The sequence below is a fragment of the Convolutriloba macropyga genome, chromosome 8 (assembly GCF_964194025.1).
Source record: "Convolutriloba macropyga chromosome 8, txConMacr16.3, whole genome shotgun sequence".
Lineage (NCBI taxonomy): Eukaryota > Metazoa > Xenacoelomorpha > Acoela > Convolutidae > Convolutriloba > Convolutriloba macropyga.
The window spans coordinates 35,438,190-35,456,438 of record NC_134475.1 but is presented as its reverse complement, the minus strand read 5'-3'; the positions used below and the strand labels follow the sequence as shown (position 1 = coordinate 35,456,438).

General features: G+C 33.8%; 1 protein-coding gene across 2 annotated transcripts in view; it reads right to left on the bottom strand.

Moving 5' to 3' along the window:
* LOC142344097 (uncharacterized) overlaps positions 1-18,249 on the bottom strand; it is a 337,135-nt gene that overhangs the window by 104,014 nt on the left and 214,872 nt on the right. The window contains exon 2 of one of the 2 annotated variants that reach the window (XM_075395583.1): positions 339-560. In XM_075395583.1, the coding sequence (XP_075251698.1) occupies positions 416-560 (145 nt within the window). In that variant the 3' untranslated portion in view covers positions 339-415. The remainder of the gene's footprint in view (positions 1-338; positions 561-18,249) is intronic. The other variant, XM_075395584.1, reaches the window with a different exon arrangement.

The following is an 18,249-nucleotide window of genomic DNA, read 5'->3' as shown; positions in this document are numbered from 1 at the left end:
ATACTATGGGTCGACCGTTATCCTGGTATGAAAAGACCCTAGAGTCGACCAATATTGGATATGAAAATACCGTTGGCCGACTTATGAAAACACTTTAGGTCGACGTTACTCAGGGAGTCGACCGCGTATTTAAGGTAGGGAAACTACCCCCCTTGTCGACTTTATAAGTCTTTTCATAAATTCGACCTTTCAACTGGGGTATTTCCGCGACCTCACCCCGGGTTCCGTCTGGCGCCCTAGCCTGAACCGGTAACTATTCTCCATTATAATCCAAAATATGCATTAGTCTGATGAGATAAAAATGGGTAATTTGTTCCAGAAGAAGAGAAAAATCTGACCTCTGCCTCATGCTGGTTGTGTTCTCTCTCGTGTGTGTTGTGTTCTGAGACAGTCACAGCAGCCGATGGCTTCCGACTCAGACTAGATCTCCTAGAGTCTGAGTTCCCCTTCCCACTCCCTCCTGTTCACCTCTCCTGCTGCCCCCTCCTCCTGTCACTTCAGCCTCGCCGCCCCTGGAGTAGTCTTTGCTCTTACCCATAGACTGGGAGGCCTCGTCATCTCTGAACGATGAAACTGTTATGAAAGTTGTAGAAAGATGCCCGGGTTGAGGTTTTGTCAGAAAATAACGTAAGATTAGCTGTGAATAGTGTTGAAAAAAAAACTTTTTTCACCGCAAAGCACCCGAATCTTTCAGCGTTGAATGCTGTGAAAGCGGTTAGTTTTTGTAAGATTTGCGGTTTCTGGCGGTGAAAATTTTTCCACCACATTGACCGGATTTCTTACAAAAAAAACTTCCGTACACGGGTTCGAACCACTGACCTCCTTCATGTCACCAACTTCTGATTCCACTCATCCATCTGTCACTTATTTGAATGATATTTCCAAAGAATTTAACATAAGCGTTAAACTTAGCGGTGAATATTTGTAAGGTTTGAAATTTTAGCAATGAAAATTTTTTCACCGCATTCTGCTGGTAGCGGTATTAATTTTATTCACCGCATTTGGCTGGTAGCGCTCATTTTTTTTCACCGCATTCTGCTGGTAGCAGGGAAATTTTTTTTTCGCCGCTTAAGCGGGAAAATAAACTTTCACCGCTTAATTTTCTTTTCATCGCATTCATCGTATTGAGCGCAAATCTTACACTTTTACTCAAATTCACCGCAAATTTAACATTTTTTGGCGATTGTTAGCGGTGACACAACGACCCGGGTGTAGAAAGTTGTAGAAGCCAACTGTTAAAAAGTGAGAAGTCAACTGTCTGGATAAAGCATTTGTTTTACTTGGTTTTGGGTTGAATTCAGGCTTGGTTGAAGTCAAGCGGATATTGGGTATCGTTATACGACGATCAAAAATAAAACTTTTTTTTGAATCCATCTCAAACATTTTTGTTTTTTTAAAGACGTCGAAAACAATGAAGACTTAAGTTTCTTATTGAGTGTTCTGCCTGCTTCACCACAGTGATCTTTCCAGTCTTATCTGTACTCCCATTTTTTAACTCATTTTGAGGTCGTAAACAAAAACAATAAAAAAATTTAGTTTTTTTCAAAAATCCCGATCAGAGCAAATACGCGTTATTACAATGCTTACAAAAAATCTCGAGAAATGCAACAAAGACCAAGAAATGCAACAAAGTAGAAGAAAAAGACCATATAATAACAAAATGTGAAAAAGAATCTATGTAATGCAAACACTAACAGTCGGACATCAGAAAGAAACTATTCATCGCATGGAAAAAGATATTGAACTTTTCAAAACTCGATTTTCAAAAGTAATTGATGATTTACTTGGAGACAGGAGACGTCAAAAAGTAACAATGGTTTTTGTCCTCTACAGAGAGCTTACCAACAGAAAATGATACCTGGACTTACCAATCAGTCAGTTATGCCTGATACTTCTTTTCGAAAACAAATCAGCTTGACATTTCGCAGCAGACTGCCATCCACTCATATCCATCTGCAAAAAAAGAGATATTATTTTTGTTGTTGATTACTATTCCGCTGGAGTCAAAACGGAAACATTTAGTTTACATGTCGGTCCTATTTCAATTGACAAAGGTGTTTCTGGGCAAGAGGCAGCGACTCAATTCAAAGAAACAGTCGACAAAAGTATGCTGAAATTCAAACCCTATCGTGTTGCTGTAGGCAAAACTGGTCCGGTAAAAGATGGTTTATAAAAGAAAAACAAACAAAGAGCAATTATCTAAATTCCGTGATCATTTAAAAATGTTAAGCCTGGAGCTTGATGGTTCCTATCCTTGGTCACAGATTGACGTTTTGGATAATGCGCTATCAATCGTTGATATTTGTTTTCATGGAGTTCATCCGAAATTTGACGGTATAAAAAATCTGCGAGAAAATTTGCTTAACTATAAAATGACACATAGTGTCCCAGCATCACAAAAGAAAATTCAACCTCGGAAGTGGCATAGAAATTTGAACTGTGTTTGAGTTGAATAAGTTTTTGACCTGATGTTTTTACAGTTTTTCTTATTTCCTGGTTTTTGGAAAAAAAAAATTTGAAAGACCAGGTATACATCGGCCACGTTTCTTAACTCAGGATAAAATGAAACTTGATCCATTTAGAAAATGTGTTGATTTTTTCCAGAGAATGCTGATTTTATAATTCATCGCGGCTGTTCGTATCTTTTCTCAAAGAAATCTTTTTAGTCCCTTTTGTAACATAAAAAAAATCCTGGACCCTTTGATGCTTCCAAACTTTCTGAGCTTTCTACTCTAGATGGTACCTTATTTGGCGATCAATATGATAATAAATTTCTACTTTTCAACGCTAAACAAACAAACTATTGATCAAAATAACGGACACAATATTGAATGACATCCACTATCAGATTGAAAGATTTTTTTGCAGAGTTGGATTAATCCTGAACTCAGAAAAGTACCATACTCTGTTGGTTGAATATATAAAAATGCCATTTCCTATTTTTACTGCTTCTATCCCTTTCACTCTTTTAGCTGGTTACTATCTGAGACAGACCTGACATAATAATAAAGTATATTTCTCTCTCTCTCTCTCACTCTCTCTCTCTCTCAGTCCACTTTTCTCGTGAATTGTAGATTTGAGATATAGTGTCGACCGTAGCTTTTGGCCCGTGTAACGTCTACTAATATTTATCATTGAGTAATATGACTGAATAACAAGAGCAACAGACTAGAGACTTAGAATTTTAATTAGTCAGGTAAACCTTAAGATTATAATTAGTATTGAGACGCCATAAGTCTATCTACAGTATCTTCTTAAAAGGTATCACCTAGATCTTTTTTGGTGGGACCCGTGTTGATTGCAAGAAGAAACTCAACAATAGAAAATTTTTTTTCGTTAAAAAGCCAAAATAGTTATATAACCTAAAATATAAAAACAAATAATCAATAACCAACGATAACCAATAATCGATACCAAAAACTGATAACCATGAAAACAAACTTATTTAAAAGAAACAAAAGATATTCGGTTAATCTCTTTGCAAAGAAACCGCCTTGCACAATATAAGCCAGCAATACTACTAACCAGTGCCCGTACGAATACTTTCTACATTTTTAAAATTTTAGACGAAAAAATAAATACAAGCACATATAAGACGCGTGCTGAGGTAGGGTTACCTTGAGAGGTTACTCTACTTCTGTCTTATGGTGTCTCAAGAATATCGTATAATCTTAAGGCTTACCTGACTAACTAAAGTTCTAGATCTCTAGTCTGTTACTCTTCTATCTGAGCTTCAGCAGACAGTGCACCGGCCGAAATGCTAAAGTCTAACGTATATCTCAATACTAAAACAAGAGCAGAGTAGAGAGAGAGAAAAATATACTTTATTATTATATCAGGTATGACTGGTACCGACTAAAGAGGTAGCGTGTTGTGTTACCAACGGGTAAACAGTTAAACATAAAAAGGAAAGGTATTTCCCTAATTTCAACCAATCAGGGTTGAGTATTTTAGTTTATATTTATTAACATAAGTAAAGTCTCTATATCCTTTTGTTGGAAGTCAACACTGACTCCATCTTTCCGGGTTTTAGAGTTTTTTGAAAGTCTTTTGTACTATGAGTCGATTTCTCGTTATATCTCTCTGAAGGTTTTTTCTTTCTTTTTTGGGTGTGTTGCTTGATGATCGGTTTCGTCAAAGAGTAAAGTCAATAGACATAGGTTGTCCACAAAGCAAAGAACGAACATCAACAACCACAAAAGTATCTATTCCAGTACCACGTCCAGTGGGTGAAGATCCTTTTGGGCAGCTCCAGTGTCGATGTGTTGTGGCGCTCCTGATGTCCGGTGACTTACCTGACTTACCTGGTTAATATTGTTAGTTGTTAAAGTGTCTAATAAGTGTTCTGTGTTACTACATATAAGACGTAGTATCCCTTCCGGTTGGAAGAGTTTGTTAAAATTTTAATTATGTAATGCGACGAAAGAATCGAGGGTAGTTAGTTTATTTGTTAATCGAAGTTTCTGTTTACAATCATGGAAATGATTAGTGACATGTGACTTTTTTGGCCATTTTATATTATGTTACTGAAGATGAACATGTATTATGTCTCTTGATGTCTCCTGAAATCAGTAGTTATTCTGATGCTATTAATTCTAACGAATTGTTTTGTCATACTTCTACTGTTTTGTCATACTTCTATTGTTTTGTCATACTTCTACATCGAGTAGTTATTTTAAGAGGATTGTCATGTTGTGACTCATATTGTTAGTTAGTGACTTGTTAGTGCATGTAATCTATGTTAGTATTGAATTGTGCATGTTTATGAGTACACAATATTATAGTGTGTTATTATACACTGTGTTACTCATTCCACTTATTACTAGTACTTTGTTCTATTTTTGTTTTCTTTTTATTTACAAAATTGCATATATCTAACTATGGAAAACTTTGCATATATACATGTATACAAGTAACTAAGAATAGGGGTTGAAAGATAAAGTAAAAGAAAAAATTTTTTATGTTTTTTTAGATTTTATTACACAACAAGTGTCGGAATAGTATAAATGGATTGTTTGCAAAATGGGAATGGTTTCTATCATTTATAAAATATTTATTGCACGTGAAATATGCAGAGGAACATCTATAGTCAGATGTATAGCAATAAGTATTCATGACAGTGTTACAATGGAATTGTTCTGAGTATTACAAAATTTGTTACATTGAAGATTGTTACAGAGCAGAATTTGTTATAGTCTCTCTGTTTGTTTAGGGTGATTTGTTCGATCCCTATATTGTTGATAATCTTTGATGAAGTGATCATCCTTTGAAAGAAAATATGCCACTAGATCAGTTATTTCATCTAGTGACACTCCTGTTATTGATGCTTTTACCGAGTTGCGTATTTCTTTCTCGATATCTGAAGTCTTGCGTTCATTGTTCAAGTGTATTCTGTTCAGGACAGCTCTGTTTGTTACGCTGCCTTCCAAATGGTAAGTGTGATATTCTTCACACGGTTCTAAGGCTTCTATAGGTACGATGAGCGGTCGTTCGGGCGCTTCCTTAGGTTAGAAGATATAATAATTCTTTACGGGGTCGAAATTACGGAGTGTTCAATTTGTGTATTCCCATTTGAGTTTGTATCCGTAATTAAGAATTTAGGGTGATGTTAGTTGATCGTTTATGTGTATATAACTCGTTGTAGTGTTATTGTTCTTGTCGCGTAGAAACGTATAGTATATTAAATTGTGAACTAGCTTCGTTTCATGTACTCTGTAATTATTGTTCTGGACATCCTTTGGTGTCGGATGTAGGAAGTTGAAGCTTAGTTGAAAAATCTGGTGGTCAAAGACGCTGTAAGCGGAAAGGTCCTGTGATGCCTTTGCTACGAGATTATCAAATGTACATGTTATAGGTATTCTAAATTCATAAACGTAGTCGTATAAAAAACGTTCTGTGAGACTGTAAAATTGTTTCAAAAATTGGATACGCTGTCTGATGGTATTTATCGCGTCCCATAATTTTGGTACTACGTTTAAATGTATTCGTGTTCTCAGAAGGTAATGGTGGGAAAAATTCAGAATAACGGTCTTTCAGGTTGTGTAGCGGTGCCATTACAAAGTTATAGTCCCGTGAATCGAATGGCATTTCAAACCAATTTCGATAACTTAACAATGGGTTATAGTTGCTGTTACGTGGATTATTCAATGTTCGGGGATCTTTGTCCTGAAACCATATTGTTTCCATGACTGTTGCTGTAGGGGATTGTTCGTTAGTAGATTGGTGGAAAAATGATTTCCTACTGTTGCTTCGGGGCGTTACGGCGTACGGGAAGCGTAAATTGTTCGGTCTTATAAGTGACGGATATCTATGTGATATGCGGTGTTGAACGTGATATTGCGGTAACTCTTGTTCGTTATCGCTAGGTGGAGGTGGTCGTACTGGAGGTGGGTAGTTAGGTAAAGGTGGCGGGTGGTATACTGTATTTGACGTGTTATCGTTACGTGGTCTGTTATTCTGGTAACTATGTATGTTAGTACTAGTTCCTTGTTCTGTTACATTTGCTCTATTAGAAAAGGAATCTTGATTACGTTTGTTTTCTGTTTGCTTTCTCCTAGTAACTTGTTCTTTTATAACCTGTGCAATCTCTTTGGGTTCGGGTTGGTTCAATGCTGTCTGTGTGTGTTGATCGGAAGTGGCGCATTCCACTTCGACTCTCATAGTTGTTATCCTGTCGTGTGGGTTGTTGAAACGGTCGTCTGTTTGCGTGCTACAATCAGAGGCGTTATCTCGAATTGTTCCTGGACTGGAACGTCCTGATCCGGAACTCAATTCTCCTTCCTCAAAGTCGTAGCTGAGGGGCGAATCTGCTCGGTATGGGTTCTCGGATTCATAGTTCATTTTGTGTGCCATTTCGTCTCTTGTTTGCTGAAACGTAATTCAATTTGTTACATATTCAAAGCTTTGTATTAGTTACAATTGATTGTTACAGGTATATACATGAAACGTTGTCCATTCAGTTTGTTACAAACACGCTTGTTATCAGTGTTACCTTTGTTAATATCTGTTATCTGTTACACAGTGATTATTATTCATTTGTCGGTATTATGTTTTATGAAGACAATGTTCATTCATATTCGTACAGGGATATAATGGTTAGTACCATTGTGTTACTTGTTATTTATGTAATAGGTTTACATGTATTTTTACAGGTATCTTTCGAATATGCTAGGTCTGTTAGGTATAAATGTAATAAAATTCAAAAAAAATATGGGTAGTTAGTGGATAGTATTTGACTTTAGAAAAGTAAGAGAATGTATATGAGTAATAAAAAAAATGTCTTTGGAGTAGTATAAAACATGTTAGTTGTTCGTGATTGGGTGCAGATTTATACTTCATATGTATCTGCCGAATGAGTGTCAAAATATGTGACTTCAATCGTATGTGGTTGGTCATCATTTTTCAGAATGTCTAAGCCATGACTGCGGTTATGCATTTTATTAGCTGCTAATTTCAACTGATTGAAATCTATAGGTGGAGGGTTTTGTATTTCTATTAGTTTTACTGATGGTATGAGGTTTTGTTGGTTTGTTGATGTAGATGAGGGTTGCGGAATTTCATACGGTGTTGTTTTACTAATACTTAAAGGAGGTTCATACGAACTTCCCTGAAATGTTGATGATTGTTGTTGTATGGTAGGCGCACTAGGGATGGGTGTGATATGTGGTGCGGTAAGTGATGTTGTTTGAGGTGTATTAAAAGATACATTATTTCCTAAACATTGATGTGCAGGTGGGGGAGTGATTAGTTGTGGTGGTAGTATAGGTAGTTTGTTTTCACTTATCGTTTCTAATGGTTCAATTTTTAATGGTTCTTGTTTGTATTTTCGTTCTGGCAATGGTGGTTTTTGTTTCTTCGGTGGTGAATCTATTGTTCGTAATTGTAGTCCCTTATCTGTTCTGCGAATGGTTGTATTATAGTGTTTATAATTAGTGTCAATATAAACTTGTGATGGTTTGTCGTTGTCATTGTGATCTGTTATATGTGTTATATCTGAGGAGTGTCGGCGAGAAATGTTCTTTCTTGGTTTATTATGTTTGGTATAGTGTGAATAGTTCTCGTCACTATCGTGACTAGTTTCTTCTTCTTGAAATTGTGCTACTAGTTGTGTTAGTTACTGTGAGAAGATACCAAATATTCCTGTTAAGAGTATTTTTGTAATACTGGCTTGTTTGCCGATCGCTTTATGAATTGCAAAAGCGTTGTAGAATTTTATTATAAGATTTGTTATCATGAATAGTATCATGCTAATCATGGCGTATATGATTGCCATTTTTTCTAAGATGTACCATGGCCAGCCAAAGATTGATAATACTTGTTCTTTTAGCCATGCTCCGTCAAAAATTTCTTTCCAGTTTACACTAGGTTGGTCGATTTGGAAGTTATATCCATTAATATTTAGATCTTTTAACCATTTTAGTGATTGTTCATAATTTTTTTATGTTTGAAGTAATCCGAGTTGTTCAAGTTCTAGTAATTTTTGTGCGTTTGCTGATGTAGCTTCCTGTAAAGGTTTTTCGCGGTCTCGCATGTATTCGTGTAATAAATCTCGTTTTTGTTCTTGTATTAATTGTTCTCTACTGTAAATTCCACTTTCTATCAAACTTGCTTTACTAAACATGTTGTCTAGTACTATTTCTTCAGGTGAAATAGTGTTTAGTATTGTTTCAACTTTTACTGGGTATGGTGTAACTCTGTATCTCGCTGTTCCTTCTGTGTCAATTGATATTAACTGATCAAAGTTACTATGTGGACATGGGACTTTCTTCGCCCATAAGTATGTTTGTCGTCTTAATTGGTGTACGTATTGTACTCTGTTTTTGTATAGAATTGGTATTTTGTCATAACATTCGCGTGTTTGCGGTACATATAGAGGTGAAGATTTTTTCGCGCATTTGTACATTTTCATCACCTTTACTCCTTCTTCTTTAATAAATATTGATCGGTCTCCAGTGAGGATGTATCCTAATAGTGGAGTGTTCTTTTGTACTTGTGTTAATGTTAATTGTCTAAGGTTTCTAGTTTGTTCGCAAACTTGTGAATAGAATTCAATAGCTTGTAGACTTATTCGTGAATAAATGTTACTCATATAAAGATCCATTTTCAAGTTCAAATGTGTGTTTTCGTTTACAAAACCATAATAGTATTGTTTGTTATCTTCGTCTTCATATCGTGTACGTTCTGATATTATTTGTTCTGGTTTTAATCGTATAAATTTTTTGTCGTCAAATTTATCTTTCTTTCTTGTTACCTTTTGTCCGGTATGCATATCGAATCCGTATTCGTAGATGATGTATATATCATCATATTCTGTTTTGTGTAATGGTTGGATTGAGCCACACCTGCGTTCGACGATTGGGATTACTTCGAATCTAGTTGCGATCGTGTCTGTTTTGTTTAATTTTATTTTTTGTGTTATGTCTGGTTGTTGGACTGTTGTCCATTCAGCGTTTGTTTCTATCCAATGTCTATCTTGATATTTTACCATGAATGCATCAAATCTGATTAGTTCAAATACATGACAATGGGTTTGTGGTTCCCATACTATTGTTGCTTTTGTTTATTGTGTTGGGAGGCATTCCCCTTTACGGAGATCGCAGGGTAGTTTTGTTCCCATATATGATATTTCTTCGTTACCAAGGTTTAGTATTAGTGATACTTCACGTATTTCTAGAGTCCAATCTAATATATCTATTCTGTTTTGTTTTCGTGGTCCTTCCATGCAATTGGATTGTGCATTTTTTATTGCGCTTGGTATCCACATGGGATTTGTGTAGTCATAAACTATTCGTCCGTATGGCGGTACTAATGGGGTATTCATATCGACTTGTATTCGACCTTGCATTTCTTCGATCTTTTTCTGAAGTGGTGGATTTGCGATGTAGTTTAATGATATATTATATCTTGTTGGTTTGTATCTTGTGTTTTTGAGTAGGTTTATTCTAGCGAGTTCGTTTCGAACTTCGTCCGCATCTAATATTTTTGTTCTTTGTGCATCTGATACGTAATAACTTAGTCTGTTTGCTCTAATGTAGTCGGTGTGTTGTGAACACCATTCTACGCGTTCTTTAATTGTTCCTGCAACTGCGTATGCTTTTATTTCTACTGCTTGTGCTTTTGATAATAATTGTACTTCTGTTTTTGTCATATCTAGATCTAATGGTTTGAATTTGCATGTACTAATTTTGTTTAGTTCGTAGTATTTGACATTTGTGATTTCTTCTGCATCACAATCATAGTGTTCTATGAATATATCTTGTGGTCCGGTTGCGGAGCCGTTAATATTCTGTCCAGTTAATTCTACAAAGTCTATTTGTGTTTGTCTTTTTTGTCTTTTATTGTTCATATTGAACTTATCCAGTATACTATCTGTTAATCGTTCTCTATAGAAATTCCAATTTCGTGTCCATTTGTCGATAGCTATTTCCCAGATAGCTTTGTAATCCGAATAGTTTTTTGTGTTATTTGATTCTTCTACTTTAGTATTATTGATAGATCTCGGAGAAGTGTTGGTATGATTGTGTTGGAATACATAATGTTGGAGGTTATCATATTTTTGTGGATTAAATGTGTGGTAATTATTAATAATATTGTAAGTTTTTGTGTTGTTTTTATTTATAAAGTGTTGGATTTGTAATTCCATTTTTTCGTTGATACGATCTTTAATGCGTTGTCTAGCTTCAGTTTTTAGTCTTTTTTCCATTTGTATTTTTGTTTCTATTTTCATATACATGTATATTATTATTAATGATAATATGAGTATAATAGCTTTCAGTTAAAGCGACATGTGTATGATAGACCGGTATGTGGATTGTAAAATTTTGCAAACCCTAAGGTTTGTTTTTTATATCTGTCGAATTTGTATATAAATTCAATGCAAATGAAAGGAGCTGGGATTGTGGTTGTGACTATAGATGGTGTTGTAACGTGAAATGGATGATTAAAAATAGTGTTATATTTTATCGTTTTGTTAACTTTAAGTTCAAGAGATGGTGTCGCTAGAACGTTAAGTGCTGCGTTGTGTTGGCGATGTGTTAGATTTAAAGTATTTGTAAGTCTATTTCTTGAACAATTGGTAAGTGTATCACCAAGGTTGGTAGGTCCGTATAACGGTGGGGCTGGATTCCAAGTTTTGTGATCTAATGGGAAGAGATATGTGTGCTCATTTGTTCTACTTTGAGTTGGGGGGTTAAAATTAAGTATGGGGGTTGATCGAACTCGTCCTGGATGGCTTGAGAGTAATCTAATGTCGGGTATGAATGATGATGGGGATAATGCTGTATTTCTCGGATGTTGTAAGGTGTTTGGGATTTCAACTCTGGTACGCTTACTGATGTGTTTGATGATGATGTTTGATTTGTTCTTACTGGTGTTGTGTTTGTACTTGTGGATTGTGGTGATGTTGCTGACCAAACTGAACTATTAGGTGAATGTAATGGATCTACTCGAAAGTGTTCTTGAACAAAGTTAAAGTCTTGTCTCTGTGAAAATGTCGGTGGTAAAAATGGATTTGCTCTTAGTTCGGCTGGTGTTGGTGTATGATCAGTATTGACACTTGAGTGTTCACTTGGTGAACTGAGACTAAAATTGTGTAATGTAGGTGTTCCTGTTCTACTTGGTGGTTCTGAGTGTCCTGTTTCTAAAGGTCGTATTATATTAGATTCTATGTCTGTTGAGCCATATGATACTAATGTTGAGTCTTGTGTAGGGAATGACAATGACGATCGACGTCGTGCTCTTAAAAGTTCTCTTCTTTCCGGTCGTTCCCGTCGTACAGTATACGGGTTTTCGTTATCTGGATTTAGTGTGTCATCTATTTCTGGTGAAGTTGGAATATTTGTTAGATCTGTGACTTCGTTATGGTGTGGTCTTTCTGGATGATTGTTACTTTGATTATTACTTGATGACGCAATTTTTGCGGGCTATTTGTTATGCTCCTGAGCCAGGTCCGTGGGGTGGGATATTAATGAATGGTGGTTGCAAAATAATGAGTGGTGTTAATTCTTGTCCTGGTGTATGTGTTTGTGCTCCTAGGTTTGATATCCAAATTTTGTTATGGTCTAATCTGAGATTTAATTGATATATTATAACGTTACCGTATAATTGAGAGTTTTCTGGAAATCCTATTTGTAGATAGAATTTTTGTGTGTGTAGAGTGTAGTAGATGGATTCTTCAATATCAGGAATTGGATCAATTTTTATGGACATAGAAAATATTCTATTAGATTTAAACATATTCGTATGAAAAAACTAAATTATAATTGCGATCTTAATAAATTTAAATATTTCTATTTCTATAATATCTATATTAGATTTACAGATATGGAATATATCAGAGTGTAATTCATGCATGGGGTGTTATTATTGTACTGGTGGGCTTGCATAGACAACTCTGCGGTTTCGAATGATTTCAGTTATGGTTACTATAGCTAGATACGTTGAAATTACTACAATACACGGTACAAGAAAAATAGTTAAGAAAAATTTTACTTTGGATAATAGTAAGTAGGTGGCTATTAATGCTTCTGTGAAATCAGTTTTTGAAACTAATTTTATTTGTTTTATGTGTATGTGTATGTCAGTGTGATTGTTAGTGTAAATTGGATACAATGCTTCACCGAAAAGTGACAGTTATTTACTGTTGTAACTGACACTTAACGGTGTCGCATTATCAAATTTTGTGAGAGCTGAAGTGATATGTGATATATGACTATGACAATGAAGGGTATCATTACAGTTGTTACTTCTCTGTTCTGTCGTCAATAAGGTTTATAGCTTCCTTTTTTAAAACTACGAGAAATACTGTGTGTAACTCGTTTAAGTTTACACACTCTTGAGTGTTAATCTGTTGTTTCAGTACTTCAAATTCTGTGATTGTTTCTGTACACGGTGCTGTGTATTTAAGTAAATCAAAATGCTTTTCTCCCCAAAAGAGTTTTATCTCTTGTTTTGTTTTTGTTATTCCTTCTATGATAAATAGATAATTTTGAGGTGATACTTTGCAATTTGTTAGTTGAACGCTATCGTCGTCAAAATGTATATGACTGCCAGATGGGTAGTTAAGTTCAATAAAATTGTCTATTTGGACTGATATTCTTATAACAAGTTGATTTTTACTAAATGAATTCAAAAATTCTGAAACTGACAACATAGGTGGTGTTTCATTATGATGGTGACTATAATGATGTATGAGTCTTTCTGAAATGAAATTAAGGTAATTCAGTTTTACCTGTTTTGTCGAGTTGTTTTCGGTAGAAAGATGATAGAGATGTGAGAGAAATTTTTTAAAGACAGTTGATACGAATTTATTCCGAATGATTTCAGAAATACTGAGAATTAGATGTTTGGAAGATGCGATTGAAATTTTTATTCTGTTTAAGAATGAGGCAAAAAACAGTTTATGATTCAAGAGAATATCTCTACAATTGAGAGTCGACAATGAAATTTTGTTGAAGTTGAAAGAATTTTAAGATGTTGTGTTGAATTTTGAACGGAGTTTTAGTTAGTTTTAACTTTTCTTATCAGCTTAGCTGAAAATGAGAAAATTTGTAAGAAATTGAGAAAATGAGAAAATTTTTCTGATTCGAGAGAGAGGTTGTGATTTGTACAAGACAAAATCGGAGTTGTGATTTTTACTCAAATGTTTGGGGCTCTCTACAATGTTGGTGACATTTACATATCTTCCGTTTTTCTTTCTTGGTTCTTGAAGTTGCCAATTTTACTAATTTTCTGGTCGTAATTAGTATTTTGGATTGTTATCTTTTGATTTAAGTGTCCTTTGTAGATATTCTTTGGCTTTCTTGTTACGGTATTCTTCTTGTAATTGGTATGTTTGAGAGTAATTGGTATGTTTGATTGGTTACTGACGTTATCGTTTTGCTGTTTGGTAAGATACCAATTAGGAAGTTACCAATACCAATTAGGTAAGTTATTCTAAAAGTTGTAATTTGTTTCAAGTAGGTTTTTTACTGACGGTGTTCAAAGATAGTGTTCAATGAAGATGGTGGCTCCATTTGCTTGCTTTTGTAAATCCTTTGAAAGTTTAGTGCTAATGAGCTAGAGGTTCGTTAAATGGTGCAGAAATGGTGCAAGTGGTGCAAATGGTGTAAACTGTTAATTAGTCTTTTTGTTAGCAACGTCTTGCGCTAATGTTTGGTGTTGTGTTGAAATGTCTACTTCAACACCTTATTGATCGTGTTAGATCTATTTTGTTAATCACCATTTGGTAATGGTGGAAAATGTTAACTGAGTTGGCATTTGTAGTTTGTTGCTAATTGCGTCTGCCTGGGAGCCGTTTGTCCCGGTACTTTGTTGTTCAAGTCTCTTCATCTTACTAATGAAGATGGTTGTTTTAATCCTTTTTCTGTTTTAATGATTTGTTCGTTTACTAATGTGATATTATATTGTTAATGAGGACTACGACGTCCGTCTTTTTAACGTCCGTTTTTGATTATGACGTAGGTTTGGGTTATGAAGTCTTATTTGTTATGTCATTGTGAAATGTTTAATTAGCCGAAGGTCATTTGACCGATTAATAATGAGATTTTAACTAAATTATATTTGTATATGTTTCAGGTAATGAATCATCTCACCCTGGATAGTTACTGTCTGGGTTGTTACATGTAGGTAATATCACATGTATTGTTACAACGAATGGATTGTTACACTATTCTTACTGGATTGTTACACATAGTTATATCACCATTTGGTTATTATTTGGCGTGCGTATGTGTGAAAAAGTTCTTATAGGCTAACGATGTTGTCAACAGTGTTATGTGTTGTTGGCTTTGTTCTGGATTATTATTACGTTACTCGTGTAAAAAGAGGAAGTTACTCCAATTTGGAAAGAGGAAGTTATTCTTTTCTTGTATGTTTATTTTATTTGTGTTGAACTCATTATTTTGTATTTCGTATTCGTATTATGTGTTTTCCTGTTTCGTGATAGTTGTAATTGTGCTTTACCTGTTCTGTATTATTTTTATCTTTCCCTTTTTTGTATTGTCTATTATTTTGTAATAAGCTATTATTTTGTTATTTATTATTAATGTTGACTTCTACAAAATGTCTGTTCCATTCCGTGAGTCCTCAATCGTAGAGGATATTGTTATTTGATCTTAATTTGTTTTTTGAAATTTGTTTATTGTTTTTTACTTCAATTAACTTCAAAATCGTCTATTCCAGTTCCAAGCCTGTGAACATCAAAATACTGTTTGTGTTTTGTTTCATCGTGTTTTGATATTTTGTTTACATGAAATTACCGTGACTAATCTTTAGTGTTTGGTTCAGAGGCTAGTATCATAACCAGTTTGTGTTATAGTAGTTTGTTACTTGCTTTATATGTTTTATTTGTTATTGGATTTATGTGGTGGCGGCCTGTGTTGGAGATGGATGTGTCCGGAGGTGAATGGAAGGTGATAGTGACCGTGAGAGGAGATTGTGACTTGAGGTATGTGAAGAAGATGTGTGATGAAGATATGTATGACGAAGGAAGAGGATGTTGATGATGAAGATAGTATTCACCGTTTTGCTAAAATAGTATTCACCGTTTTGTTAAAATTATTTATTTTATTATTTGTTGTCATTGAAGGTGTTAATACATTTGTATTTGGGAAGTTGAGATCTCAAATATTTGATAAGTTATATGGTGTGATCGATCTGGTGAACGACATTTTAAGGTTTGTTATAATCTATGTTTTTAACGGTTGGGGGTTGAGTTAGGTGTATCTGATATTAACACTTTCTAAATTGATTGATGCGTTTTGTACTTTTTGTGGATTATCAGTATTATTGTTTCAATATAGATGTTCTTTTTGAATGACTTTAATTTCGGTGGTATACACAGGGGTTCGGGTTAGGGAAGTGTGTTATAGTAGAAATACTGAATGAGGAAATAGTGTAGAAATACTGAATGTATACTGGGTCCATGTTTGGGTACATGTTATTCTATTACAGAGCTGGAAAATACATAGTGTCTGTTAGCAGAATATTATTCTGTTTGAAAAAAGGGAGGCATAAATATGATCCGTGAATAGTATAGATTGTATGTAGTATATATATATATATATATATATATATATATATATATATATATATATATATATATATACACACATTATATATATATATATATATATAGATATATTTATATATATATATATATATATATATATATATATATATGTATATATATATATATATATATATATATATATATACATATATATATATACATATATATACATGTATATATATATATATATATATATATATATATATATATACATATATATACATATATATATATACATATATATACATGTATATATATATATATATATATATATATATATATATATATACATATATATATATATATATATATATATATATATTGTCAATGTTGACTAGTTATAGATCTAGTGTATGTGTATGTGTAGGTTGTGTGTTACATGCACTTTTATCTGATGGGTTGCAATTACCCACTTCATCCGTTGTTGTTCCGAGTTTAATTTTTGTTGGTTTTCCTGGATTCTGACTGAAAACAACTTCATAAGGTGAAATACCTAGTCGTGTTTGATATTGTGTGTTGTACGCATATGGGAAGAATTTTGCCTTTCGTGACCAATTATTATACTTTTCATTCAGTAATGTTGTTATGAATTGTCCAATTATTTTATTTGTTCCTTCCACCAGTCCGTTTGTCCAAAGTGCATATGTTGTACTAGGTTTAAACTTTATTTCAAAGTAATTACATAAATGTGTTAATTCTGTATTAATGTATTCAGATCCATTGTCTGATCGGATCTCTTCGGGTAGTCCAAATTTCATGAACCAATGTTCAAATAATGCTGTAAATGCGTAGTGTGCATTGTTTTTTGGTGCACACATTATGGTAATATAATGTGAAAAGGCGTCAACTATTACAAAGATGTAATTATTTCCTTCTGATGTCGGGTAAATTGGTCCTTTTGTATCTATCATTATCATTTCGTTATAGTAAGTTTTTGTTGGCGCTAATTGTTCTTGTTTACTTTTCAATTTTGTGTTAGCAAACACTTTGTTTGTTTGACATTGTATACAATCTGCAATTAGTATTTTTATCCAAGTTGTAAGGTTTGGAGAATAGTATTTTTCCATTATGTTTCGTTTTGTTTTTTCGAGTCCTGTGTGACCTACTAGGTCTATGCAATGGTTTTCGTAAAATGTGCATAGTAATAGTGTTATTGGTAGACAGATTCTTTGTATTGTCTTTTTATGAACATTTATTACAATTTTGATTAGTTCAGATTCTTCGTCAATAATGATCGATTTGTATTTTCTGAAATATGCGAATAGTCCTTTATTTCCACGTATGTCCATTGTTACTGAATGTGGTTTACTATTATGTTTTTTCCACATCTTCACTTTGTGAAGTACAGGGTCTAATAATTGAGTTTCTTTGATTATTTTTTCAGTTACTTTTGTTTTTTTGTCGTAGAAAATATCTGATATTTTTGTATTTTCATAGTTTTGTTTTTGTTGGGTTGTTATGTTATTTATTAACCTAAGGTAATCATCGTCATGATGAATTCTGTATGGTCCTTTTTGATTTTTCTCAATAATGAGGTCATCTTTCTCTATCGTTGGAGATTGCCAACTCTTTATTTTCGGTTTGTATTTTGGTATCAAATTTGTTTTTGTTTCTTTGTGATACTTTTCGTATGATATCGGGTGATATTCGTTTTTATCGATGTGAATTTCGAAGTAATTGTTGTGAATGTTAGCTAGTATGAGGTAGTGTGTTCGATCTGTATTTTCGTCGTTTGTTTTATTGCATATGCTATATTTGCATTCCAGGTTATTTGCGAATGGTGTCTTTGGAAAAAAGAGTTTTATGTTCTCTGGTATTTATACTGTTATGTCACGTGTTTTAGTAAAATGTTCTTCGTCTATTGTTCTGCTGAGGAGATCAGGAAGGGCTAAGTTTTTTCCTTCTGTCCAAATGATATGTAAGTTTGGAAATTTCATTAAGATGAGTTGAAATCTGTAAACTCTATGGTTTGGTTTGTTCTTTTGAGTAAATAGGTAGATAATCGGTTTATGGTCTGTAAATAATAATATTGGGTGATTTGATCCTGTTAAGAGGAATTCGTACTCGGTTAATGCGAAAATTTTTGCAGAGCATTCTCTGATCAATGTAGATAGTCGCATTTCTATAGGTGTGAATAATCTGGAATTTGCTGATATTAATTTCATTTTCTATTCAGTTGG